Below are 27,447 nucleotides of genomic sequence, written 5' to 3'. Positions count from 1 at the left end.
CCAGATATAAATAACTAGCCCTTCACTTTTTCTTCTTCCTACATTCACATTTCCTCACATTTCAAACATTATTTTTGTTAGGCCTTAAATTTGTGGAGTGGTAAAATAACTAAAAGTGTACACGTGAAAATGATCTTAACTTAAAAATGCTAAAAAAAATAAAAACGGTAGGGTAGTAGGATATCACTTAGCGTTACTTTAATTAGCACAGAGTATCACCTGACGTTACTTTAATTAACACAGGGTATCACCTCTTGTTACTTTAACATGAATTAGATGTAGATTATCATCTGACGTTACTATAACACTAAGTAGTCACTCACTTGACTAGATGACGTTATTTTAACATTGGCTAGTTCACCACGACTCGATGGCGTTAACACTGAGTAGTCTATCACCCGACTCGATGACGTTAACACTGAGTAGTCTATCACCTGACTCGATGACGTTAACACTGAGTAATCTACCACCTGACTCGATGACGTTAACACTGAGTAGTCTATCACCCGACTCGATGAAGTTACTTTAACAGTAACTAGACTATACTGATTTCAAATTAAGTTACGACAACGATTTTATTAATCATGTATTGTTTTATTTAGGGGAAGCGCTAAGAACATAAGGGTCAAACAGCACCCAAAGTATGGGAAGCAATCAGATTCTGTTCAAGGAAGTGGAGGACAAGTCAAATTCCTTGGATCAAGAGCCCTCACCAGCATCAAGGAACCTCGTGAAAGGTATTAATTACGTAGAAGTTGCCTTGACAATCAATATAGCCTAAATGGAGGTGTATTCACACACGGGTGGTATATTTTTCTGAAGCTCTTGCTACAGTTTTCAAGGACTTAAATGATAAATGTTTGAAAATAAGGTCTGTGGTGTTTCTGAAACAGCCGGATTATAATGTTAACATTTACATATTACTGGCGGCATCACATTATCTGGATACATTCAACTAAAATATTGACCAAGGGAAATTTTCCACCATTACTAAATTACAAGTTTCTCAGAAATTTAAACACGACTCCATCAGTAATAGATTTAATTTTTTTTTCATTTACTATATTTATAAATCATTCCCAGCATTGGAAAAAATAAAGTATTTGTCTGCAGATATATAGCACCTTCACATCAGGATACGGTTCTTGACATATTCTTCAGTACCCGGACGTCCTGGAGACGTCAGTTACCCAAGGAATCTTATGTTGGTGTCAACGTCAGCTGCATTAGTTTGTCTGTTGCAGAGATGGATAATCTTGTTCATGTTGCGTCCCTGACGGGCCTCATGCAGCGCCACCAGCAGGCGGATCACCTCATGACGACTGGGAGTACACACCTGATACGCCTCCTTCCTGAACACCAAAACAAGTGTTAGTACAACATTCTAGAAGTGGGAAGTATACACCACCCTGGACACCAGTGCTACATACTAGAAGTGGGAAGTATACACCTCTCTGGTTAGCAAAGCAAGTACTACGTATTAGTACTGCATACTAGAAGAGGGAAATATACACCTCCTCTCTGGTTAGCAGAGCAAATATTAATACTACATACTAGAAGTGAGAAGTATACACCACCTTGGACACCACTACTACATACCAGAAGTGGGAAGTATACACCTCCTCCCTGGTTAACAGAACAAGTATTAGTACTGCATTCTAGAAGTGGGCAATATACACCTCCTCTCTGGTTAGCGAAGCAGATGTTAATATTTGCACTCGTGTAGAAGAAGAGAGTAGTTACAAAACAGATGGAAGATATTTGTAAATAATGAGTTAATAACTAGAGTACTTACGGTAAGATACACACACCTCATTCCATTGTAATTAATTTAATATTTTTATTTTACTCCTTATACCTATGGTATGAGCGGCAATCAAAAAATTGCAGAAGTACATAATAGGTCCAGGGACTGGGCCGCAAAGTTTTGATAGATAAAGTTACAGCGGCAATGAACTAATTGCATAACTCAAGAAATCGTAATGACACGATTGCAAATAAACCATACCCCCGGCCGGGATTGAACCCGCGGTCATAGAGTCTCAAAACTCCAGCCCGTCGCGTTAGCCACTAGACCAGCTACCTAGTTGGATGAATCTTATTGTGGCTAGCTGGTCTAGTGGCTAACGCGACGGGCTGGAGTTTTGAGACTATGACCGCGGGTTCAATCCCGGCCGGGGGTATGGTTTAACTAATTGCATATTTATATCCGGTTACAATCATAATGAATTATTTATGAAGAAATAAATTCACAAAAATATTACACTGTAACTTATGTGTGGTTCTGAATTATTTATATTACCTTTTATTTAAACAAGTATGCTTTAAACAAGTTTATGTGGCTATTCGTTATTTACAAGAGGCAAAGTCAGGGTATTTTTCCAGAATGGTTGGTGACATGCCACTGTTTATCTGGAGTTCACCTGGAGAGAGTTCCGAGAGTCAACGCCCCCGCGGCCCGGTCTGTGACCAGGCCTCATAGTGGATCAGGGCCTGATCAACCAGGCTGTTACTGCTGCCCGCACGCAATCCAACGTACGAACCACAGCTCGGCTGGTCAGGTACCGACTTTAGGTGCCTGTCCAGTGCCTGGAAATAAATGGTATAAAATACCGACACAATGGAAATATCTGTTTGTGACTTGATAAAGCCCACTATGTGGGCGAAACGTTCTCAATAAAGGATCACATTATACTGCATATGTGTTTATATGTCCAGTGCCTGCTTGAAGACAGCCAGGGGTCTATCGGTAATCCCCATTATGTATGCTGGGAGGCAGTTGAACAGTCTTGGGCCCCTGACACTTACTGTGTTGTCTCTTATCGTGCTAGTGGCATCCCTGCTTTTCACTGGGGGGATGTTGCATCATCTGCCGAGTCTTTTACTTTCGTAGGGAGTGATTTTCGTGTGCAAGTTTTGTACTAATCCCTCTAGGATTTTCTAGGTGTATATAATCATGTATCTCTCTCGCCTGCATTCCAGGGAATACAGGTTCAGGAACTTCAATCGTTACCAGTAATTGAGATGTTTTATCTCAGTTATGCATGCCGTGAAGGTTCTCTGTACATTTTCTAGGTCAGCTATTTTACCTGCCTTGAAAGGTGCTGTTAGTGTACAGCAATGTTCCAGCCTAGATAGAACAAGCGACCTGAAGAGTGTCATCATGGGCTTGTCATCCCTAGTTTTGAAGGTTCTCATTATCCATCCTGTCATTTTTTTTTAGCAGATGCAATTGATACAATGTTATGGTCCTTGAAGGTGAGATAAAATACTTTGATATTTCTTGCTAAGGCATAGCAGGTGAGAGCATCTGAGCATCAGACAAGATGATACGAACAAGTCTTCAATAAACATCTGGCTAGTGCGTCACAAGATGGGACCTGTTTTTAATGCGAGTGTATTTACGCAAGCAGACATAGCTTAAAATGTCCTCCACCGGTGGCTTATATTACTGCCGAGATGTGTGATCAGGTAAGTCTTTATTTAGGTTCAAGTTTAGATATTTACTGCTGTCTTACAGAACAAATTATGGGTAAGTTAATAACAATAATAAAAATAATATATTTATTTCTATAAGTACATGTACAGGCCTAGCTGACCTAAATGACATACTACTATATAGAAAGCCGGTTGTTACGCAGAGCATTTCGGGCCAGTTAGGTCAGTTTTACCCCAGAATGCAACCCACACCAGGTATCCATTTTACTGATGGCGAACATAAACAACTGGTGTAAAGAAACACGCCCAATGTTTCTACCCACGCTGGGAATTGAACCCAGACACTCGCCGTGTGAAGTGAGAGCTTTAGCCACCTGGCCCAATAAAGTCAAACACCGTAAATCATTTCCCTTGGGGCTCTTCGTAATGCCAATTTCTTTCTTACACAATTAAATTTACAGGCTAAGAACTGTTATCTTAATTCAGATCATTTCAGAGCCCAACACCAAGATGCTACCCACAACAGTCGGCTAACACCTAGGTACATATTTATTGCTAGATGAACAAGCACAAGCACAACAGACACAGGGAGACATTCCCAGGTGCTTTGGCTCAGCTGCAGGCACTACCACAAAACTTTTTTTATGCCTCAACTTTCGATATCTTCAGGATTTCAGAACTCGTTTATGAATATTTCCTTAATAATTTTGACAGATACATGAAAAAAAAGAGATTATGATGCAATCTTTTTTTTTAATAATTTATGAACACGTTATACAACTAAATATGAAGGACAGTTTATGAGATCCATTATTTTCCGGGACCAGAAAAGAAGTAATGAACAGGACTGCCTTGTATGGCATTTTCGTAGGTGTTCATGAGGCTTAAGTAAATTTCAATGATAAATCTGATTTTTTTTAAAGTGATAGAAATATATTATATATTCTATGTTAGTGAAACAATTTTAAAATCTGATGCAAATAATCATCAGTAAGTCTTAACCTACATTTTCACTTTACTAATTTCGTCCTTGACAATGTTTGTTCGCAAATGTATGTAGTAACAAATACGTATTAACAAGCTGAAAAAAATATTTTCAAGTTGTATAAATTCAGATTTAGAAAGTTATTCAAAATAGTTGCATCAGTGATTTCCTAAATAATGATTAATCTGAGTGTTTGTCTCCGGATGGAGGTGGGAACTCGCCTTCCCCACCTCCATCAGGAGGTGAGGAAGATAGTGAGTGCATGTATACTGGGATAGCCTTGTGAGCAACATTCTGCCCTACCATGCACGTCACTGTACCCAGCTACCTGACAAAAACTAGCACGATACCTGCCATCAGCAGTGCCCCTGCAGCGTTGCTGGGACACTACACCAGCCTGCCACTGCAGCGTTGCTGGGACACTACACCAGCCTGCCACTGCAGCGTTGCTGGGACACTACACCAGCCTGCCACTGCAGCGTTGCTGGGAGTGACCACACCAGCCTGCCCTTGCAATGTTGCTGGGAGTGACCACACCAGCCTGCCCTTGCAGCGTTGCTGGGAGTGACCACACTAGCCTGCCCTTGCAATGTTGCTGGGAGTGACCACACCAGCCTGCCCTTGCAGCGTTGCTGGGAGTGACCACACCAGCCTGCCTTTGCAGTGTTGCTAGGAGTGACCACACCAGCCTACCCCTGCAGCGTTGCTGGGAGTGACCACACCAGCCTGCTCTTGCAATGTTGCTGGGAGTGACCACACCAGCCTGCCCCTGCAGCGTTGCTGGAGTGATCACACCAGCCTGCTCTTGCAGCGTTGCTGGAGTGACCACACCAGCCTGCCCTTGCAGCGTTGCTGGAGTGACCACACCAGCCTGCCCTTGCAGTGCTGCTGGAGTGACCACACCAGCCTGCCCTTGCAGTGTTGCTGGGAGTGACCACACCAGCCTGCCCTTGCAGCGTTGCTGGAGTGACCACACCAGCCTGCAGAGTTGCTGGGAGTGACTACACCAACCTGCCCTTGCAGCGTTGCTGGGAGTGACCACACCAGCCTGCCCTTGCAGCATTGCTGGAGTGACCACACCAGCCTGCCCTTGCAGCATTGCTGGGAGTGACTACACCAGCCTGCCCTTGCAGCGTTGCTGGGAGTGACTACACTAGGCTGCCCTTGCAGCGTTGCTGGAGTGACCACACCAGCCTGCCTTTGAAGCCATTCACACACGTCCTCAAGTAATCAGTATTTTCACGGGGTAAAAAATCGCACAAATGTAACAGTCAGCGACTCATTTACAATATATATGTAAACTAGATGCATTTTGGTCGCTGCACGATCCGTGAAAAGTAGCCCTTTACTCACCTAATTGTGGTTGCAGGGGTCGAGACTCAGTTCTTGGCCCTTGTATACATATCCTTATGATAATATATTAATGTTATAATCAAAACCATAAATTTTAAAGAGGTCGACCGGTAAGCCACCAGAAGGCCTCGGTCAGGTGATCAAAAGTTCCAGTGGCGGAAACAAACCTTACCTTACCTAACCTAACCTAACCTAACCTAACCCTGTATTGCCTCATCCCAATCCCATGTACAACAATGCCCGCGACTGGAATAGTGCAGAGTAAGGCAGAAGTTTATACTGCTGTTAAAAATCAACACTGAGGATTTGAAGTGAATCAGAAGAAGCATTCACAAGTCATCATATGGAAATTAATATCCCAGTTCCTTCAATTAAAAAAAATGGCAAATTAGAACATATGCAGCCAAAATGTAATTCCGCCTTCCATTAAGAAACACCAGTTTTGAAACTAAACTGAAGAGGCATTCACTTGTTAACTTAGAGAGAGAGACTAGTATCCTAAAAATGGGAAAGTCTCTCCTCACTGAAATTAAAAACGCCTTAAACATGCTATTTTTTTTTTTAGTTTTCTTTGCTGACTTCTTTTCTGTTTAAAATTCTTTACAATCCTATAAAAAGTATTTGATTTTTAAGTAAATCAAATTTTATAAAATTGCTTAACATTAGCAAATTGGAACCCACCCAGCGCAAAATCAATACAAAATATTTCCGACCTAATGAGGCACTTTCTAGTTATTGCATGAGCAACCATTTAATAAAATTGGCAAATTAAAATATACACAGCATAAGGTGAGTTCCAAGCTTTGTTTTAATAAAACCCAACAACAGTGAAAGTTTTAAGCTAATCAGTAAATCAAATTACGATTCCAATTGTTAAAATAACAACTTCAATAAAATTTCTAATTTCCAGCTACTCAGACTAAACTTTATATATAGAATCAATAGTTAATAAAAATTGGAAATTGGGACTTATGCTACACATTAACAGCACAAAGTTTATGTTCAGGAAACTACACCAGAGGTGAAAATTTGATGCCGATCAAAAGAGTCAGTTTCCAACTACGGCACGGATTCTAACGATCCAGGCTTTTTCCAATTATTTTGTAGTTACATCAACAAATTTTCCAGCATGCATGCTAAATTTAATAGTTACTATCCCGGCCCTAAGATGGAAAAGCCATTAAATACTGAAGCCGTTCAGAAGACGTAAATTGAAATTTATTACCTGGAGTTTACCTGGAGAGAGTTTCGGGGGTCAACGCCCCCGCGGCCCGGTCTGTGACCAGGCCTCCTGGTGGATCAGCGCCTGATCAACCAGGCTGTTGCTGCTGGCTGCACGCAAACCAACGTACGAGCCACAGCCCGGCTGATCAGGAACTGACTTTAGGTGCTTGTCCAGTGCCAGCTTGAAGACTGCCAGGGGTCTGTTGGTAATCCCCCTTATGTATGCTGGGAGGCAGTTGAACAGTCTCGGTCCCCTGACACTTATTGTATGGTCTCTTAACGTGCTAGTGACACCCCTGCTTTTCATTGGGGGGATGGTGCATCGTCTGCCAAGTCTTTTGCTTTCGTAGTGAGTGATTTTCGTGTGCAAGTTCGGTACTAGTCCCTCTAGGATTTTCCAGGTGTATATAATCATGTATCTCTCCCTCCTGCGTTCCAGGGAATACAGGTTTAGAAACCTCAAGCGCTCCCAGTAATTGAGGTGTTTTATCTCCGTTATGCGCGCCGTGAAAGTTCTCTGTACATTTTCTAGGTCGGCAATTTCACCTGCCTTGAAAGGTGCTGTTAGAGTGCAGCAATATTCCAGCCTAGATAGAACAAGTGACCTGAAGAGTGTCATCATGGGCTTGGCCTCCCTAGTTTTGAAGGTTCTCATTATCCATCCTGTCATTTTTCTAGCAGATGCGATTGATACAATGTTATGGTCCTTGAAGGTGAGATCCTCCGACATAATCACTCCCAGGTCTTTGACGTTGGTGTTTCGCTCTATTTTGTGGCCAGAATTTGTTTTGTACTCTGATGAACGTTATTTAACAGCAATTAATATTTCATATATTAAATTACGCATACACTGGTCAAATCTGCACCTAGACTCTTGAATTTCACTCTCTGCGGTGTCGAATTAGGAGGCAACTTTTGAACTTTTGAAGTTATGTCACTGAGGGTTTTGGAAGTTATCCGAGTCATTCTATGATACTGGGAATAGGTTTAACATCTTTAGCCATAGGGCAAATGTTCCAAGAATTGGCCCTAGTTACCGAACACAGGCTTAAAAATTTGAAGAAAATCTAATTTGGCCTTTACGAGTTATGAGCTAAGCATAATCATGGGCTTTCTGTGGAATTATCAAATGTATGGACTGTGTCTTCTGGAAATAAAAGTTTACTTGTTGTTTGTTTGAAAAAATGGAGGAAGAAGAAAAAGGGGGAAAAAATCTGTTAACCACTTACAGGCAGCTCTTCATGGATACCTAATAAGAGAATTATGAGTAAATGGGTTTACCTGGAGGTGGTGCGGAACCTGCGAGCGGATCTCTTCTCGTAAGGTTGAGAGGTGGGGAAAAGAGCTCCTGTAAGAAAGGTGTGTTTTCCTGGCGGCGTCCCCACTAGGCTAGACTCAGGGATCGCCAGCTGGTCCACTGCAGGAAGGGTATGCTTCCCTGGCGGCACCCCCACCAGGCTAGTCAAAGGAATCAGCAGCTGGTCCACTGCAGGGAAGGTATGTTTCCCCGGCAGCGTCCCCACTAGGCTAGACACAGGGATCGCCAGTTGGTCCCCTGTGGGACGCTCAGAGTTACTTTTCACTAACAACAATTGTTTAAATAGGCTCGGCCTTACTGATAAGCCTGCAAAATACTACTGACTGAACATAAATGCTTATAATAATGAAAGTATGCCTTTACACAGCTCCTATTGTCATGCAGAATGTTAGTCTCTCAAGAGAAGTCCTTATAATAACAAATAAAACAGTTAACAGTTTATTATATCATATATAGTCTCTCAAGAGAAGTCCTTATAATAACAAATAAAACAGTTAACAGTTTATTATATCATACAGGGTGACACTTGTTTATCACAAGTGCTTATAATAAGGTAAATATAACTTTTCGCAGCTATGAGTGTAAGATTTTAAAGAGGTCATGTTAAGTATCAACCAGGTGTATCCGCTGTTAAACACTGCAGCGCTGTATAGCCCTTGTGGCTTAGCGCTTCTTTTTGATTATAATAATAATAATCTGTTAAACACTATTGCATAATAGAATAATAAAATATAACAATTTAATTGATAGAAGCTGAAAAACTATCTGGAGATATAAAATATATAAGTAATAAAGAGAGGGCTGTAGATTTCGGTCTGTAAGGCCCTCTTCAGCAGAAATGATCATTTTCTTTCCACTTCGCTTCAGCTATTCTAACCAGTTTCTTTTGCACCGTTCAACGTACAAGTTAAACAGCTGTTATCTACCTCAACTCATTTCAAAGGCCGGCCTTATTTTCCGCATACTACTACCCCTATCCCCAGGATGCACCCCACAACAACCAATTATTACCAGTAGTGTCTATTTATTGTAAGATGAGCAAGGGCAACAGGTGTAAAAAAAACCATGCCCAGCGCCCCTGTATCAAACCCAGGTCCTTCGGTTGTGAGCCGAAGGCGCTACCACTTAGCTAAAAGCCATTATTTGTGGGAATACACCTGTAAGAGACTCCTCCGTTGTGGCACTCCACCATGAGGGACTTTTCCCCTTGCGGGACTCTACCCTTGAGAAAATCACCTGTGAACGGAAGGACTCTTGTTGAGGGCCATCAACCATGATACATTCACGTGACTTAAAAAAAATGTGTCAAATTTTCCTAGATTTATCCACGGAGGGATTACGAAATGTTACCATTTCTATCAGTTCAGCAAGAACAGCACTTACGTAGCCCGGGTGATGTAATCCTGAGAAAAAGTCGTAATTCCTAGTGTTCATAAGCAGTCAGAACTTTCATACATTATTATCTTAATATCAAATTTAATCTTAGTGAACTAAGTGGGGTTCGAACTTTGAGCTAAAAACGCTGCCCGAAATGCACAGCATGCCAGTGGTTGTCTTTTTTGCTTAAGAATATTTTATTACATATAAACTACATTTAGTATGCGGCAGAAATAAATAAAGTTGTTTCTTTTAAAACTAGTAGGGCAGTGCGTTTATTATGCACCCTGACTATAGCCTGCAACCTGCAGGCTATAGTCAAAATATTACAAAACTACATAATGGATCCAGAGAGTGGGCCTCAAAGTTTTCCTAGATAAGCAAGGCACTGAGAGCCGCCTCTTGTCATTCTTAAACTTTATTGCGGTTATAAAAATCTTCTTAGGCTATGTTAGGCTGTCTTGTTGCTAAAAGTCTATTCTGGCTCTGATAGAACATTATGTCGTGCATTAGAGCATGTTGAACAGGTTGTAGTACCTCTGGAATTGGACGTTTCACAGCAAAAAGTCACTCAGTGTTGAGTAGAAATCTTGTAAACCGCGAGAGAGAGAGAACTGGACGAGTGTCCTGCTGCAGCAGTCGCTAAAGCAGTCTCCCTGTGGCAAGTAGCCAGCTGAAGCAGGATGTGTATCTTGTATCCACACTTAATCATAAGGTATCGGGGATTGAGGAAGTGAGGGAATGAGGGGTGGGTTGTAAGAAGCAGTCTGTTATTATGGGAAGTAACATAGGTGCGTGTTGTGTCGCTAGATATTTATACAAGGCTAGCAGAAATAGTTTTCTTGCGTCCTCTTACGGTGGCGGGGTCAGCAGTCCACACTGACGTTAATGTCGCCAGACAGCAAGCAGGAAACAGATTGGATGGGGCAATTTGCAATTTTCCATACAAACAGGTGTGAAGACCGGCGGAATATCGAGCTTGCTTTGATTTTTGGTGACCTTTAGTTCATTATTATTATTAAGCGCTAAGCTCCATCTGGGTCAATTAGCCCAGTAAGTGTTTGCGGTTCGATCCTCCATCAGCGAAGTGCGTTAAAGACGCTACTCTCGCTTCCGTTTCAAACTTAGTTTTCGCTCAAACTTAATTAAGCTCAATCCTGAGCGAAATATCGTCTAAAATAAAGGCGAGTTCTTCACTGCGTGTCTGTTATACCCCGATTAAGACGCTGAACAGTGTGGCGGCAGTGATGACACTCATTTTTCTGCCGAATTCTTCACTATCATTCCTGTCGTCGAAGTGGAGAGGTGCAGCCGATGAACTACTCCTCTCTTAGCCATGCAATCAAGAGATTGCTTACATTGTGTACAGCAGTTTCATACCCGCAGTCCTGCCTTGAGGCGAGATTTAAAGGTCGTTCAATTGCCTGGATTTTTTTTTTAATCCACATGTGTTGTCTGCTATTTGCGATTGTTAAGAAGCCAGGAGTAATAATGATCGTTCCGTGTACGGCTTCACACTTGTGTACGCCACCCTGGCTGGGTATCCTTTTGGCCATGATCTTCCTTGTGCAGCTTGAGTATATTAAATGCTCAAGACAGTTTCTGCTACTTGCGTTATCTCAGATTGTGAAGTCTGTTGAGAGATACACATACAATTATATGGAATTACATACGCATTTTTACTGAAAGGAGAAGTACGTTATTTTTTTAAGAGTATTGATGGTATTTCGCTATCACTGTTGCAGTAAATAGGTACGCACATATTCCATTACATTCTAAGTCATTATATGCGAGTAAAACGTGATCGATAAAGGTTTACATAATACTGCATAAATGGTCTTCGATCATGTTAGTACGTCATGGAGTCTGGGTGATTGACAACGTGATGCTGCTCTTGCTAAAATTCATGGCTTAATTAATGCCTGCTAGGTATTCATAAGTTGTATTTATTTGAGTTTCCACAAACACTATTAAATTTCTACAAGCTGTATTGAGCTTCCACACACTGTGTTTGTTGACCTTCCACGCTGTGTTTGTTGACCTTCCACACGCTGTGTTTTGTTGACCTTCCACACGCTGTGTTTGTTGGAATTCCACATGTGTTTAAACAAGCTGCGTTGGATTTCATCGTGCAGGAACGTCACTGCGTATGACTTGTCACATCACTATTTATGACGCAGTAAAGTCACTATGTATGACGCAGTAAGTCACCATGCATGACGCAGTAAAGTCACCATGTATGACGCAGGAAAGTCACCATGCATGACGCAGTAAAGTCCCCACGTATGACGCAGTAAAGTCACCATGTATGACGCAGTAAAGTCATCATGCATGACGCAGTAAAATCTCCATGTATGACGCAGTAAAGTCACCATGTATGACGCAGTAAAGTCACCATTTATGACGCAGTAAAGTCACCATGTATGACGCAGTAATGTCACCGTAGCGTCACCGTGTATGAAGCAGTAAAGTCACCATGTATGACGCAGTAATGTCACCGTGAATGACGCCGTAGCGTCACCGTGTATGACGCAGTAACGTCGCCCATTATGATGTAGTAACATCACCGAGTATGACTCGGTAATGCTACCTTGTACAACGCAGTAACATCACCGTGTATTACGACGCAGCAACGTCACCGTTTATGGCGTAGTAACGTTACCGTCTATGACGCATTACCATCACCGTCTACGACGCATTACCATCACCGTCTATGACGCACTACCGTCACCGTCTGTGACGCATTACCATCACTGTCTATGATGCATTAGCGTCATCGTTTATGAAGCATTACCTTTACCGTCTATGATGCATTACCGTCACCATCTATGACGCATTACCGTCACCGTCTATGACTACCGTCACTGTCTATGACGCATTAGCGTCATCGTTTATGACGCATTACCTTTACCGTCTAAGACGCATTACCTTTACCGTCTATGGCGCATTACCGTCACCGTCTATGACACATTAACGTCACTGTCTATGACGCATTAGCGTCATCGTCTATGACGCATTACCTTTACCGTCTATGACGCATTACCATCACCGTCTATGACTCATTACCGTCGCAGAGCTGCATGGTTAACATTTTTTATATTAAAGTATAATGAAAAAATGGTAAGATCATTCTCCTAATACCTATTATACATAACAGGTGCACTGCAGAAAACAACTGTTTTTTCTACAACATGCCACCTCACCGGACATTTTTTTTTACATAATATAATGTGTTAGCCTGAGCTGTAAGACTTCGGCAAGTAACATTTAGGTTGTTCAGTAGTACGTAGTATATCTGTCTCGTGAAGTACTTTACATCATCCAGTGTTGGTGTGCCATGTAAATAATAATAATCAAGAATGAAAGAACACTGTAGTAGGCTTATTGGCCCATGCTAGGTATTTGAGACTCACACGCACTCATACATACTCGTGTACCCGTTCATCCTGTACTTTAAAGTTACCCATAGTTCTTGCCTGAGTGACACTCCCTGGGAATTTGTTCCACTCATCTTCAGTTCTACTGAAAAAAAGCAGTACTTTCTTATATTTTTGCTAAATTTATTTTTTTCCAACTTGACTCTACTGCCTGGAGTCATTTATTAAATATTTTCAACACGCTATTTGTATCCTCTTTAATTATTCCTGTTTTCCATTTGTAATTTTCAATAATATCTTCCCGTGCCGGATCAGCCGGGCTGTGGCTCGTACGTCGGACTGCGTGCGGCCAGCAGTAACAGCCTAGTTGATCAGGCCCTGATCCATCTGGAGGCCTGGTCGTGGACCGGGCCGCGGGGGCGTTGATCCCCGGAATAACCTCCAGGTAACCTCCCTAATTCTACGCCTTTCTAGAGAGTGCTAGTTCAGTGTCTTAGCCTATCTTCGTAGGAAAGGTTTCTAATAAATGTAATCAACTTCGTTATCCTTCTCGGCACAAGTTCCAACGCATTTATATACATTCTCTAATATGGAGACCAGAAATGAACAGTATAATCTAAATGAGGCCTTACCAAAGATATGAAAAGATGAGGTATAACCTTAGAATTTCTTTTATTTATACTTTTTGATATGAGGTCAAGAATGTTATTATTACTGCGAACACTTATGCACTGTTGTTTTCGCTTTAAATTTTTGCTAATCAGAGCTCTTTAATATTTTTTCGCTTTCACAATGACTAACATCAACATTATTTAGCATATATGTGCCATAATTATTTTCATTTCCTAGGGTTAGAACGTTACATTTATCTGCATTGAACTGCATCTACCTCTTCTACGACCACAACATTATCCTGTCCAAACAACCTGTACCTGTCCAGTGTCCTCATCAGAAATTATTTCGTCAAATTCAAAACAGCGAACGATAATGGCCTCTTACGGTTTACCTGGAGTTTACCTGGAGAGAGTTCCGGGGGTCAACGCCCCCGAGGCCCGGTCTGTGACCAGGCCTCCTGGTGGATCAGAGCCTGATCAACCAGGCTGTTACTGCTGGCTGCACACAAACCAACGTAAGAGCCACAGCCCGGCTGTGTAAAGATTAAAAGAGCACAGAAAATGTTTTCTGAACTGGAGTCATGTTGCTAATGGTTAATAGACACAGAAATAACTACAGTAATGTGTGGTGAGGAACCCATCTCAAAAAGATAACCTCTGTTTATTATTGATCCTGAGTGTTTATCATCAGTAATGTAATACAGTAACAGAAGGCGCAATGTCTGCCACTGAATAATATTAAGATCATATTTTTAGATTTCAGTTACATATTGACTACTCTAGCTCAGTTTAATAATTTTCTTTGATGAAAGATATGAAAAATAAATTAAAATTATTCAATGCGGTAATGTTCATCCTCGAAAAAAGGCGCAAGGGAACGTATAGGTCAGGAAGAATTGCCTTGTATAGGAACGTTCGCTGAGAGATAGGAAGAATTACACAGAATAGGAACGTTCAGTGACATAGGAAGAATTACCTAGAATAGGAACATTCAGTGACAGGAAGAATTACCTGCAATAGGAAGGTTCAGTGACAGGAAGAATTACCTAGGATAGGAACGTTCAGTGATAGTATATATTACCGCAAAAATAAAGCTGTCTATAAAACTGCCAATAACCTTTATCCAGACTACCATTGCCTCAAATTTTGTAAAGGTTAGGATAAAAAATTAACATGATAAAGTGAACAAATTTGCAGTACTCACTCTATGTAGCAGGGCATCGAAACTTTTCATACAGTTAAGAAGTCAAAATTAAATTACTGGGAGCGCTTGAGGTTCCTAAACCTGTATTCCCTGGAACGCAGGAGGGAGAGATACATGATTATATACACCTGGAAAATCCTAGAGGGACTAGTACCGAACTTGCACACGAAAATCACTCACTACGAAAGCAAAAGACTTGGCAGACGATGCACCATCCCCCCAATGAAAAGCAGGGGTGTCACTAGCACGTTAAGAGACCATACAATAAGTGTCAGGGGCCCGAGACTGTTCAACTGCCTCCCAGCACACATAAGGGGGATTACCAACAGACCCCTGGCAGTCTTCAAGCTGGCACTGGACAAGCACCTAAAGTCAGTTCCTGATTAGCCGGGCTGTGGCTCGTACGTTGGTTTGCGTGCAGCCAGCAGCAACAGCCTGGTTGATCAGGCTCTGATCCACCAGGAGGCCTGGTCACAGACCGGGCCGCGGGGGCGTTGACCCCCGGAACTCTCTCCAGGTAAACTCCAGGTAAACATGTTAAAGCCGGTAATGGCATCAACCAGGTGAAGGTTGAAGTTAAGAAAACCCACCAGGAAGGGAGGAGAGTGTTTTTTTTTTATATTAGTAAAGTAATGCTACACTAAGAGTCGGCAGTAAGCAACGGTGCACTTGTCGAACATGAACCTTGTGTCCCAGACATTATTTACAACACATAAATATATAGTATAATGTTGCTAGGATTTGCTTGATGGCAACTGTGATCGCGTCTTTTTTAGTAACAGCAGTGGTGGTGTTTTGCTTTCCAGTCAGTCTTTGAATAATAATTTCATATGGTCTGCACCTGTTTTGCATAGAAAATTACAAGTTAAACTTGATAGCACATACGCAATAAAACAAGCTACTAGCGTCAACATTTGCGATAAGCTATCCTTGAATATTACTTGTATATATACATACATACATACATATATATATATATATATATATATATATATATATATATATATATATATATATATATATATATATATATATATATATATATATATATATATATATATATATATACACCAGGAAGTGGTTAAACATCCACTGGCTTACACTTAGTAGCGTTTAAAATTATTTAGGAAATCTACAAATAATTTTGCAGAATGTAGATTCATTTATAGTTTCGAGGGAGCGTATGTGGTGAAGGTATACACCAATGGTACTTTATATAGATTTAACCCTAAGCTACCCCCAATAAAGCGTATATGTACTAAGATCACTTTGATTCTAACCTGTAGCAATATGCAATCAAGGCTTAGGTTAGTTGTGTTAAGTTTAGGCTAAGAATTTTGTCATTAAGGTCAGTATGCCCCTAGTTGCAAACCGTCAAGTAGATCTTAGTCCCTGATGGGACAACCAAAAAAACCCCATTTCCCAGTTATATGACTAAGACCTGCGTCAGGAAGCAACTGTCCGTTTTCTGTGTATTGGTTGGGTGTACTGTGGCTCGGTTGGCAATGCACTCGCCTCACTGTGAGTGTTCATGCTTCAATCCCCGGCATGGGTGAAAACGTTGGACGTTTCTTTACACCAGCGGTAAGTAGGTACCTGGGTGTTTGTCGACTGGTGTGAGTCGCATCCTGGGGGACAAGATTAAAGGACCCCAATGGAAATAAGACGCACTGGCTTTTTTGGGTTATCCTTGGTGGCTAATCCTCCGGTTTAAAAATCCGAACAATTCTTATCTTTAACCTGACCCAGGTTGTGACCATCCAGATTTAAAAACATTTGTCTGAAGATTTACTAAATCGAAAAAAAAGGAATATCACATTAATACAACATAAATTGTTTCCCCTTGTAAATGTTCATAAAAAACGATCACATATGCTGGAATATTTAGGGGAAACTTACTTCTTTATAATATAACATCGCACAGGTAAGTATACAAAACTAACTGTCAAGTTTCCTTATATCGATGTTGTCGTTCACACACAAAGCTTCCAATAACACCAATAGTACAAAGAATACGAGAAATAAACAATGGAAAAAACACTATTGGACATATGGCTTGAAGAAGTGATATAAAACTCACTTGCCCATTTGTCCATCTTATCTCCCTGATACACCCCATCAACTAACTACACGAATACCACCTGGTGGTTCACACTTACACTCACTCACCTATTTGACCATAAACAGAAATATTAATCTCAATCTTAAAATAATGAATCCTATGATACTCCAATACTGAAACTATGTACTGTGCCAAAACAAAAGCATTCACATTGCTAAACTCACAAACTAGTATTTAGTCACTTAGCCATAATACCAACTTACCTCATAATTTGTAATATTTTAAAATAAAGAATTAAATTAAGTCTGCCCGAAATGCCTAGCCATGCTAGGCGTTCTAGTGGTACACTCTGTAATCATTATTTAACTACATGTAAACCACACAACAACCAAATTCTGTAAATTCAACATTGTAATCTTTATAGAGAATAAACTTTGAATTTGAATTTGAATTTGAAAAACTGTGTACAAATGCTATCACCTGCTGCTCATAAGACTGCCATCCCCACGAGCCCCTTTGGGGCGGGGCAGATGGCAGACCAGAGGCCTAGCTTCTCCCTACGAGCCCCGTGAAGGCTGGGATTGTGGCTAGGCCTGGGGACACTTGGTCCCAAAGATGAAGGAGTACTTGTACCTCCTCCCATGGGAGACTTAGGGGTATTAGCACTCACTCAGCGCGAACGAAAAATTTTGTCGAAAAATTCACAAACTGAGTTAATCTTATAGAAAAATAGCTTAACTCTCTGGCAACACAATGGTACCAGAATCATTGTTCTACGGCATTCCTACAAGGAATTATGGTCATTTAAAACACCTAGGGTGACGTCACCACCCGCGGCAGGGATGCTCACCTGTCGTCAATTTTTTTTTCCGTTTTTTTTCGTGTATTTATTGTATTATTCTTTCTAAGAAATAGCGAAATAAAATTAGCAAAATCAGATGAACCCCAACTCCCACCAACAGAAACAGCAAACAGACTCAATGATTTCTTCTCCACTATAGGACAAAACCTTGCCAATAAAATCCCAAGCTCAGATACCCCACCAAATGACTACCTCACCGGCAACTACCCGAACACACTGTTCCTAGCTCCGACTAACCCATACGAAGTCTCCCTTATTATCAACGCACTAAAAAACAAGGCAGGAGATTTAAATACCTTACCACCCTTTATATACAAAAAAGTGTCACAAGTGCTATCACCAATCATTGCAACACTCTTTAACAAATCCATTGAATCCTCCACCTTCCCTACAGTACTCAAAATAGCAAGGGTCACCCCGATCCACAAAGGAGGAGACCAAACAGAGTTGAATAACTATAGGCCAATATCCAACTTACACCCTCTCTCAAAAATCTTCGAAAAATTAATTCATAAACGAATCTACTCCTACCTTATCTCCCAAAACATACTAAACCCCTGCCAATTTGGATTCAGGCCTAATAAAAATACTAATGATGCTATTATACACATGCTAGAACATATATACACTGCAATAGAGAAAAAAGAAGTCCCACTGGGGATCTTCATTGACTTACGTAAAGCTTTTGATACAGTTGACCATGACTTGCTCCACGTAAAATTGTCACACTATGGTATAAGAGGGCACTCCCTCAACTACCTCAAGTCATACCTCAGCAACAGAAGCCAATATGTGTACACAAATGGGGCAAACTCTTCTGCGCAACCAATTACAGTTGGTGTCCCACAGGGAAGTGTCCTTGGCCCTCTTCTCTTTCTCCTATACATAAATGACCTTCCAAATGCTTCGCAATTACTCAAACCCACACTATTTGCAGATGGCACTACATACGTCTTCTCTCACCCGAGCCCAGTCACGCTAGCCAATACTGTAAATACCGAACTACAGAAAATATCTACCTGGATGAGGACTAACAAACTTACACTAAACATTGACAAAACCTACTTCATTCAGTTTGGTAACAGAGCTACAGACGTCCCTCTTAACATAATGATAAACGGATCACCTATCACAAAGCTAACAGAGGGAAAATTCTTAGGAATCCACCTTGATAATATACTCAAATTTCATACACATATACAACAAATTTCTAAGAAAATTTCCAAGACTGTAGGCATACTATCGAAGATACGGTACTATGTTCCACAGTCAGCCCTCCTGGCCCAATATCACTCTCTTATTTACCCCTATCTCACCTATGGAATTTGTGCATGGGGCTCAACAACAATTAACCATCTCAGACCACTAATTACCCAACAAAAGGCTGCAGTTAGAATGATAACAAATTCTCACTACAGGCAGCACACTCCACCAATATTCAATACACTAAACCTACTCACCATACAAAACATCCATACTTATTACTGCACCTATTACATACATAGAACACTTAACTCTGATATTAACCCTCCCCTCAAACATCTCCTTGCCAACCTCAACAGAACACATGACCATAACACAAGGCACAGATCACTCTTTGATGTTCCTCGTGTCCCTCTCACACTATGCAAAAACTCAATGCACATAAAAGGCCCTAAAATCTGGAATTCATTACCTGTAAATATAAAAGAAACACTACCTGTTTATAAATTCAAGTCTCTTCTCAAAGATCACTTACTCACCCAAAACCAAATAAATACTGAATAACTGAATAACTGAACCTTATAAATTGTATATCTTAAATGTTTCTCACAATTATATCACATAAATGTTAAACCTAAAACCGAATCTAACTTTATTATTTTTTAAATACACTACCTAACAGAATCCTTCATATGACTGAATGCAACCATATGACCTGTCTTTGTAATACTCACTTGTGCTTTATAGTAATCTGTTTACATTAATGTTTTATCACTGATTTCATCATTGCTTAGTTAATCTTAAGTTAATTTTAAGCCAGCCCGTAATGCTATGCATAGTATAAGTGGCTTTGGCATGCTGCTCTTATCTGTATTTTTTTGTACCTCTGTATGTGTGCTCAAATTGGTAAAATAAAATAAGATAATAATTGACGATTTGGCATCATAATACAGTGGGTGGGACTTATCCGTAGAGTTCCAACCAACCAGGAACCTCCCGACACCATTTTGCTGACGTCATGGAAAATTCCAGTCTCGGGGTGGCCGGGGAATATGGCTCAATATAACGCTATTATAGCTTCTACGGCTTATTTATCTATCACAATTGATCTAATATGACATAATAAACAATATAAATAACAAAGAAATATGGTAAATACTCCAGAATGAATAATATATGGCATATTCTCAGAGCGCTCCATCTGGAATAATAGATTCCCATTCTCAGAGAGGGGCTTCCATTCTCTTTCTTTCACCTCCAGGGTCCTTATATTAAAGAACACGAACATGGGTAACTATGATATACACTCGTACTGCTGAGAAAAATGTTATTTTCTCGAAAAAAAAAATCGGTGGTCCGGCTGTTTCGCGGATTATCTCGGAAGTAAGTTATTCACATATATGAGCCACTAAATTCGTTAATAATAGCAGGAATGTAATGAAATTCACAGAGAACATAAAGGAAAGATTGTTTTACAATCAAATGGAGGCCTTTTTGAGATATCATAATTTGTTTTTGATTTTTGTGAGGGCAAAAGTCAAGATATTTGGCTGAATATCAAAACCATACTAACTTTATTTTTTTTAAGAATAAAGAAAGGATAAATTACAGTTCGGACTCCATTAGAAATACAGTTTAGCATTGTTTTATGCGTAGATAATACCAAAACAGCTTCTCCAAGTCCCATTACGAAGTTACTGTTCAATATGTATGATTATTAGTAAATAATTTTTTTCTCAGTTGTTTTTTGAGCTATCTTATTGAAACTTGGTCACATTACTATTGGAAGGTGCTTCTTTACGTACAAAAAAAAATGAAAGAAATCGAACGAAAAATAAAAAAGTTCATGTGTTAACGTTAGGTTACCCCTTAGGTCTCGAGATACTCTCCAGACAGGGAGCCATGGCCGGGTCACCACAACTTGGAAAAGACCCGGGCCGGGAGAGTACCGGCGAATAAGAAAAAAAAATATGTTTACCACTGAATATATCATTGCTTAGTTAATCTTAAGTTAATTTTAAGCCTGCCCATAATGCTCTGCATACAAGGGGCTTTGGCATGTTACATTTAACCACTGTATTTCCTTGTACTTCTATGTATCATGTTCAAATTAATAAATAAATAAAGATTCCACTGCGAGTATTTTACATGAGGAGTTCGTTTAGGTGTACTAACATTTGCGGCAATAGAAACAGAGCTATCTTCGTGGTTTCCCAACTTCATTAATATTTTCAACATATCTGGAAAATTTAGGATTTTCCTAAATTCAGCATGTGTAAATTTGAATAAAACAATAATGGTGTATTAAAATATGATGCTGATTTTACCCTTTCGAGAAATTTCGAGTGTGTGGGTGTAGAACAGCTGCTGAGTGACGCAAACGGGTTTTAGTTTAATATCTTTATTATGCACCCCATACCCATCCTGTGGGCGGTAGTCAAAAGATTACAGAGGTACATAATGGGTCCAGAGACTGGGCCTCAAAGTTTTGATAGCTGAGCAAGTTACAAAGGTAATGAACTCACAATTTACAAAGGTAATGAAATCACAATTTACAAAGGTAATGAACTCGCAAACGGGATGACGCCATTTGTAATTTGTGGGCACTGGTTGTCGCGGAAAATTCAGCTAACAATCCGGCGTCTTTGTGGCCAAATTTGGGTTTTTCGGCCTGAATTTGTAACATGAACCCGTGTTAATGTCCCCTGCTGAAGAATTGGCACAGGAAATTTGCAGGACCTCAAGAATTACGTACGGATGGTGGAAAATAAGGGATACGACCATCACGCATAGGGAAGCGTGCCATTAGTCCTTTCATTTAGATCTCTAGCTGGCCAGTGAAGGGTCCAGGTGTCAGGCAGGTGTTGTGGTGTGATCCATCTACAGTAATTAAATGGTAAGTGGTAATACGAATTTCTTTTGTGTACCCAGCAAGCCTATCATATACAGTTCTCAACTTTAATTTACCAGAGTAGCTGGTTTTAATATTGTAATTATTAATTTAATGTCTGGTCTAGCTTTTTGTGATAGTAGGGAGTGGGCATCGAGGGAGTTACAGTCCTGCGACCTACTGTGACTTAAGTCCCACTTATCTCACCCAAATGACTTGCAGGTAATAATTCAATTAATACCCTGTAAACCTCCTGCGGGTAATTTGCTCATATAATAATAATAAATCATAATACTTTTTTAGAGTCCCATTTCCCCTCAAACGAGGTTCCTTGACGCTGGTGAGGGGCTCTTCATCTAGGGAATTGGATCTGTGCTCCAGTTCCCTGAACTGAGCCTGAATGCCTTTCATCCCCCCCCTACATGCGCTGTATAATCCTACGGGTTTAGCGCTCCCATGATTATAGTTATAATAATTTAAAGTCTCATTAGTTATAGGAGTTATTAATTTTTCTTTCATTTTTTCCCATTCTATTCCCTCTATTTGTCAAGAATTTCTTTGAAGTATCCTCTCGGCTCACTCTTTCCTCAATCTACATTCGTAGCCTATTGTTATCCCTGCTAAGAATACTAAGAAAATCTAAATATCCATTTTTTACTATCTTATAACCTGATACTGTCATAGACCATCTTTCTCTTCTTACCAGCCAGCGTCGTGGCAACAATTCAATTCAAGTTTATTCTCTATAAGGGTTACAATGTGGGGTTTACAGGTTTTGGGTATTGTGTGGTTTACATTATATAAAATACTAATTACCGAGGGGGCCACTAGGACACCTAGCATGGCTAGGCATTTCGAGCAGACTTAGATTAATTCTTAACATTAAATCCTTACAGATTATGGTATTAAGGCTAAGTGACTACAGCATAATTTGTGAGTTTAGCAATGTGAATGCTTTTGTTTTGGCACAATACAAGGTGTCTATATTGGAGTATCATAGGCAAACTTATGACTAGTTAGGATTTATTATTTTAAGATTAAGATTAGTATTTCTGGGTTTATAGTCAGTGGGTGAGTGTAGTTGTGAACCACCAGGTGGTTATCATGTAGTTAGTTGTCGGGGTGGATGTATATCCTTAGGGGTGTATTTCTTGCAGCGTATATATGTTGAAAGTTTACATAATCCCGTTTTAGGGATTAAAGTATTTTTGTCTGGTGGTGAAAAGGTTACCGTGCAACCTTAAAGACCTTCATGTAGTCGATAGTCTTTAAATCCCATTAACCAACTGACCAACATGGTGGCAGCACAGGATATATACGTTGAGGGGTATATTTATCTCAGCATATATATGACGGATTTACTTTATTCCCTATTTTGGGACTTAAAGTATTCTTGTGTAGTAAGTAACAGGTTACCGTGCAGCCTTAATGAGACTTGTGTAGTTGATAAGCTTTAAACCCCATTAACCAACTAGCGTGGCAAACACGGGATATATACACCGATAGGTGTATATATCTCAGCGTACATATGCTTAGAGCTTACTTTAATCCCTATTAAGAGGTAGTGAAAAGGCTCCGTGTAGCCTTGATGACCCTAGTGTAGTCGAAAGGTTTTAAACCCTATTAACCAGCTTAGGCATCTTTAGTGTTTTCAGTCTTTCACAATAACACATGTTTTACAGCTATGATATTTATTTTGTAGCTCTTCTTTGGATCTCTGCTATTTGAGCTGCATTATACCATTTGGACTTCAGGTAAGTTATAAAGAATTCTTCACCACTTCTTAGTACATAATATACTTAATTTTGCAGTCAGAGTAGCATATGCGTTTTTCACACTTCCATTTAAGTGAACTGGTGGCAATTCGTTGTATTAATAAGTTCCTAATCATTAACCAAAGACTGTAAACTTTAGCATTCTTGTAATCCGACTTAATTAATTATCCAGTAGTTATAAGTTAATTTTAAGGCTACCCGAAATGATCTGCATAACCAGGGGCTTTCTATCAAGTCAATAATGTGGTTCAGAAAGACGTAAACGAGCACTAATTGCTAATCGCCGTCACCATAGAACATAATACTGGAAACTACAACATTTCTAGAACATTAGCATACATGATACTCAACCAGGCAACGTTTCCAACCATCCAGGACAGCCCGAAACGTTGTTTTAAAAATTTCCTCTCCAATGCATTGGTTATTTGTGGATTGTTCCAGCCACGATATTGTGACTTTTTATTCTCTAATGGAATTGTCTCTTCCCTGCATCAGCAGCCTGTCCTGAGTTATTGCTGAAGTGTACGTGGAATGAGAGGCTGGATGAACAGAGGCAGAGAATACAAGAAGACCTAGCCATACATTTCGTCATCTCCCGGATTCGAACCCTGGAGGAAGTGCACTATTAACATACTAGTATGCGAGGTGAGCACTCACGTTGACGGACAAGAGGGGTGTTGTAAAGGTCAGTGTCAGCTGCAACCAGGGTGCTGAGTACTGCCACTATTGCCATCACCACCGACAAGCCAGGGACCAAACTCATGCTGCAAAAGCAATGTTGATGCATCAGTTGTAACTCGTAAGACAAAAACAGTATCAAATTAAGAGATTATAGAATATTAGATACCAAACAGAAAATACAAAATAAATTTTATACCAAATTTAGCACTTCAAAGCAGGAATGCCATAGGCACGGTTTAAGAACTATCAACATCCGTGTTTTAAGACTCTTCAATCTCTTACTAGAAGGTTATATACAACTAGAGGTGTATATCTTTATATACTGATGCTGAAAACTTACTTTAATCCTTGTTTTAGCTAAGGATTTTAAAGTATCTTAGTTTGGTAGTGTACAGGTGTCATGCACCTTTAATGACCCTAGTGTAGTCAATAGGTTTTAAACCCGATAAACCAATTTTCAACCTTCTACTAGCAAATGAGTGTGCTATTCGCTGACAGCAAGAGCCTGGTTGAACAAACATTAACAAGGTTGTCTGGCCCCAGGCAACTCATGTCTTGGTTAGGTATTTTCAACACATTATTTATAACCCCTTTATTTATTCGTTTTCCATGTGTACACTTTAATCATATCTCCCCCAATTCTACGTTTTTGCAGAGTGCAAATTCAATCTGATCTTCACCCTATTTTCGTAGGAAAGGTTTCTTATATACTGAATCAGCTTTTTCACTCTTCCCTTCATATTTTCGAACACATATACGTCGATCCTGTGACCTGGAGACCAAAACTGAGCAGCATAATATAAATGAAGCCTAAATATAGTCGAAGTATAACCTTAGAATTTCTCTGTTTATGCTTAATATGAAACCAAGAATTCGATTAGCTTTGTAATGAACACTTATTTACTGCTGTATTGGCTTTGAGTTTCTGCTAATCAGAACTCCTAGATTCTTTTCGCATTCAGTCTGACTAGATCTACATTGTTTAGGTTATATGTGCCATAATTATTTCATTTTCCACTTGTCTGCATTGAACTGTGTCTGTATGTATGTATATATATATATATATATATATATATATATATATATATATATATATATATATATATATATATATATATATATATATATATATATATATATATATATATATCTTTCAACACACCGGCCGTATCCCACCAAGGCAGGGTGGCCCAAAAAGAAAAACGAAAGTTTCTCTTTTAAATTTAGTAATTTATACGGGAGAAGGGGTTACTAGCCCCTTGCTCCCGGCATTTTAGTCGCCTCTTACAACACGCATGGCTTACGGAGGAAGAATTCTGTTCCACTTCCCCATGGAGATAAGAGGAAATAAACAAGAACAAGAACTAGAAAGAAAATAAAAGAATACTCAGAGGGGTGTGTATATATATGCTTGTACATGTATGTGTAGTGTGACCTAAGTGCAAGAAGAAGTAGCAAGACATACCTGAAATCTTGTATGTTTATGAGACCGACAAAAGACACCAGCAATCCTACCATCATGTAAAACAATTACAGGTTTTCGATGTACACTCACTTGGCAGGACGGTAGTCCTCCCTGGGCGGTTGCTGTTTACCAACCTACTACCTAGGATATATATATATATATATATATATATATATATATATATATATATATATATATATATATATATATATATATATATATATATATATATATATATATATATATATATATATATATAAATATATATATATATATATATATATATATATATATATATATATATATATATGTCGTGCCGAATAGGCAGAACTTGCCATCTTGGCTTAAATAGCAACGCTCATCTTGCCATATAGGACAAGCGAAAATTTGTGTATGCAATAATTTCGCCAAAATCATTCTGAACCTAACGAAAAAAATATATTTCACTGTGTTTATTTAGTATTAAATTATTGTAAACAAATCTAAAATACATTTCGTTGGGTTAGGCTAAAATAAATTGTTTTTGTTATAATAAGGTTAGGTAAGTTTTCTAAGTTCCTTTTGGTGCAAAATTATAAATTTTTACATCAACAATAATGAAAAAAATATATCTTTAAACGTATAAGAGAAAATTTTAGAGAAGACTTAATTTTAAATGAGTTCTTGCTAATTGACCAGTTTTACATATTCGGCACGACATATATATATATATATATATATATTATATATATATATATTATATATAATATATATATACATATATATATATATATATATATATATTATATATATTATATATATATATATATATATATATATATATATATATATATATATATATATATATATATATATAGAACGAGAGACTAGCTTTATTACATGCTATAAAATTTTTAAATAAAGTTTGTTTAAAAATAACTTCAATTTGCAACATGTTAGCTGTAATTAAATGTCTCAAGAGCATCAGAATAGGTGAGCTCTTAGATTATATCTTAGGGTAAATCTACATAATTCACTTCCAAGGTATGAATACAATTTTTATGTTTACTGCGACCATTATATGAATGTACGAGTTTATAATCTTTTGATTGCTGACTACATGACGGATATTGCTTCATATTAAAACTGTTAAGACAAATCCAACACTGTATCATTCCTAGTGACGGTAGTGTGGATGTTAAGAGAGAGTCTAATTTTATTTTTTTTACTAAAAAATAAGATATCCTAAAGAAGCTTAAAAATATATGAAAATATTGCAATATATCAGGTTGTTTATTTGAAATTATTCAGTTTTTGTAAATTTCTCCCAAAATGAAGTTCAGAGGGAATTTGATTGAAGAGAAAGAGAATCACAACACAACACGAGTAGAGCAACACTGGACTCATCAGCAATTACGCCAGTATTAAATTCATTTTTGGAAAACAATATAAACAGAATAACCTCATTTATCTTTGTAAAAATATATAGTGACATTTTTCCGCTTTTTACGGTCAGTAAACTTAAATAAAGTTTATCTTCTCTTCCAATTCTATTTACCAAGATAGTTATGTGCCTTACTTTGAGTTAGCCTTGTTTCAAGATAATATATTTCCAAGAGGATAGCGTTGGCTATTCATCG

The 27,447-nt window shown here is 39.1% G+C and overlaps 1 protein-coding gene across 1 annotated transcript in view; it reads right to left on the bottom strand.

The window, feature by feature from the left end:
• Positions 1-877: 877 nt before the first annotated feature.
• Positions 878-27,447, bottom strand: part of LOC128693024 (uncharacterized) — a 27,105-nt gene continuing 535 nt past the window's right edge. Inside the window, exons 2-4 of the mRNA XM_053782488.2 lie at positions 24,340-24,446; positions 8,282-8,555; positions 878-1,352 (exon numbers count right to left, since the gene is read on the bottom strand). Coding sequence (XP_053638463.1) covers positions 1,187-1,352; positions 8,282-8,555; positions 24,340-24,446 — 547 coding nt within the window. The 3' untranslated portion in view covers positions 878-1,186. The remainder of the gene's footprint in view (positions 1,353-8,281; positions 8,556-24,339; positions 24,447-27,447) is intronic.

The sequence above is a fragment of the Cherax quadricarinatus genome, chromosome 38, assembly GCF_038502225.1.
Source record: "Cherax quadricarinatus isolate ZL_2023a chromosome 38, ASM3850222v1, whole genome shotgun sequence".
NCBI classification, from domain to species: domain Eukaryota; kingdom Metazoa; phylum Arthropoda; class Malacostraca; order Decapoda; family Parastacidae; genus Cherax; species Cherax quadricarinatus.
The sequence above is the reverse complement of the archived record's forward strand: the minus strand, read 5'-3'. Positions and strand labels throughout refer to the sequence as shown.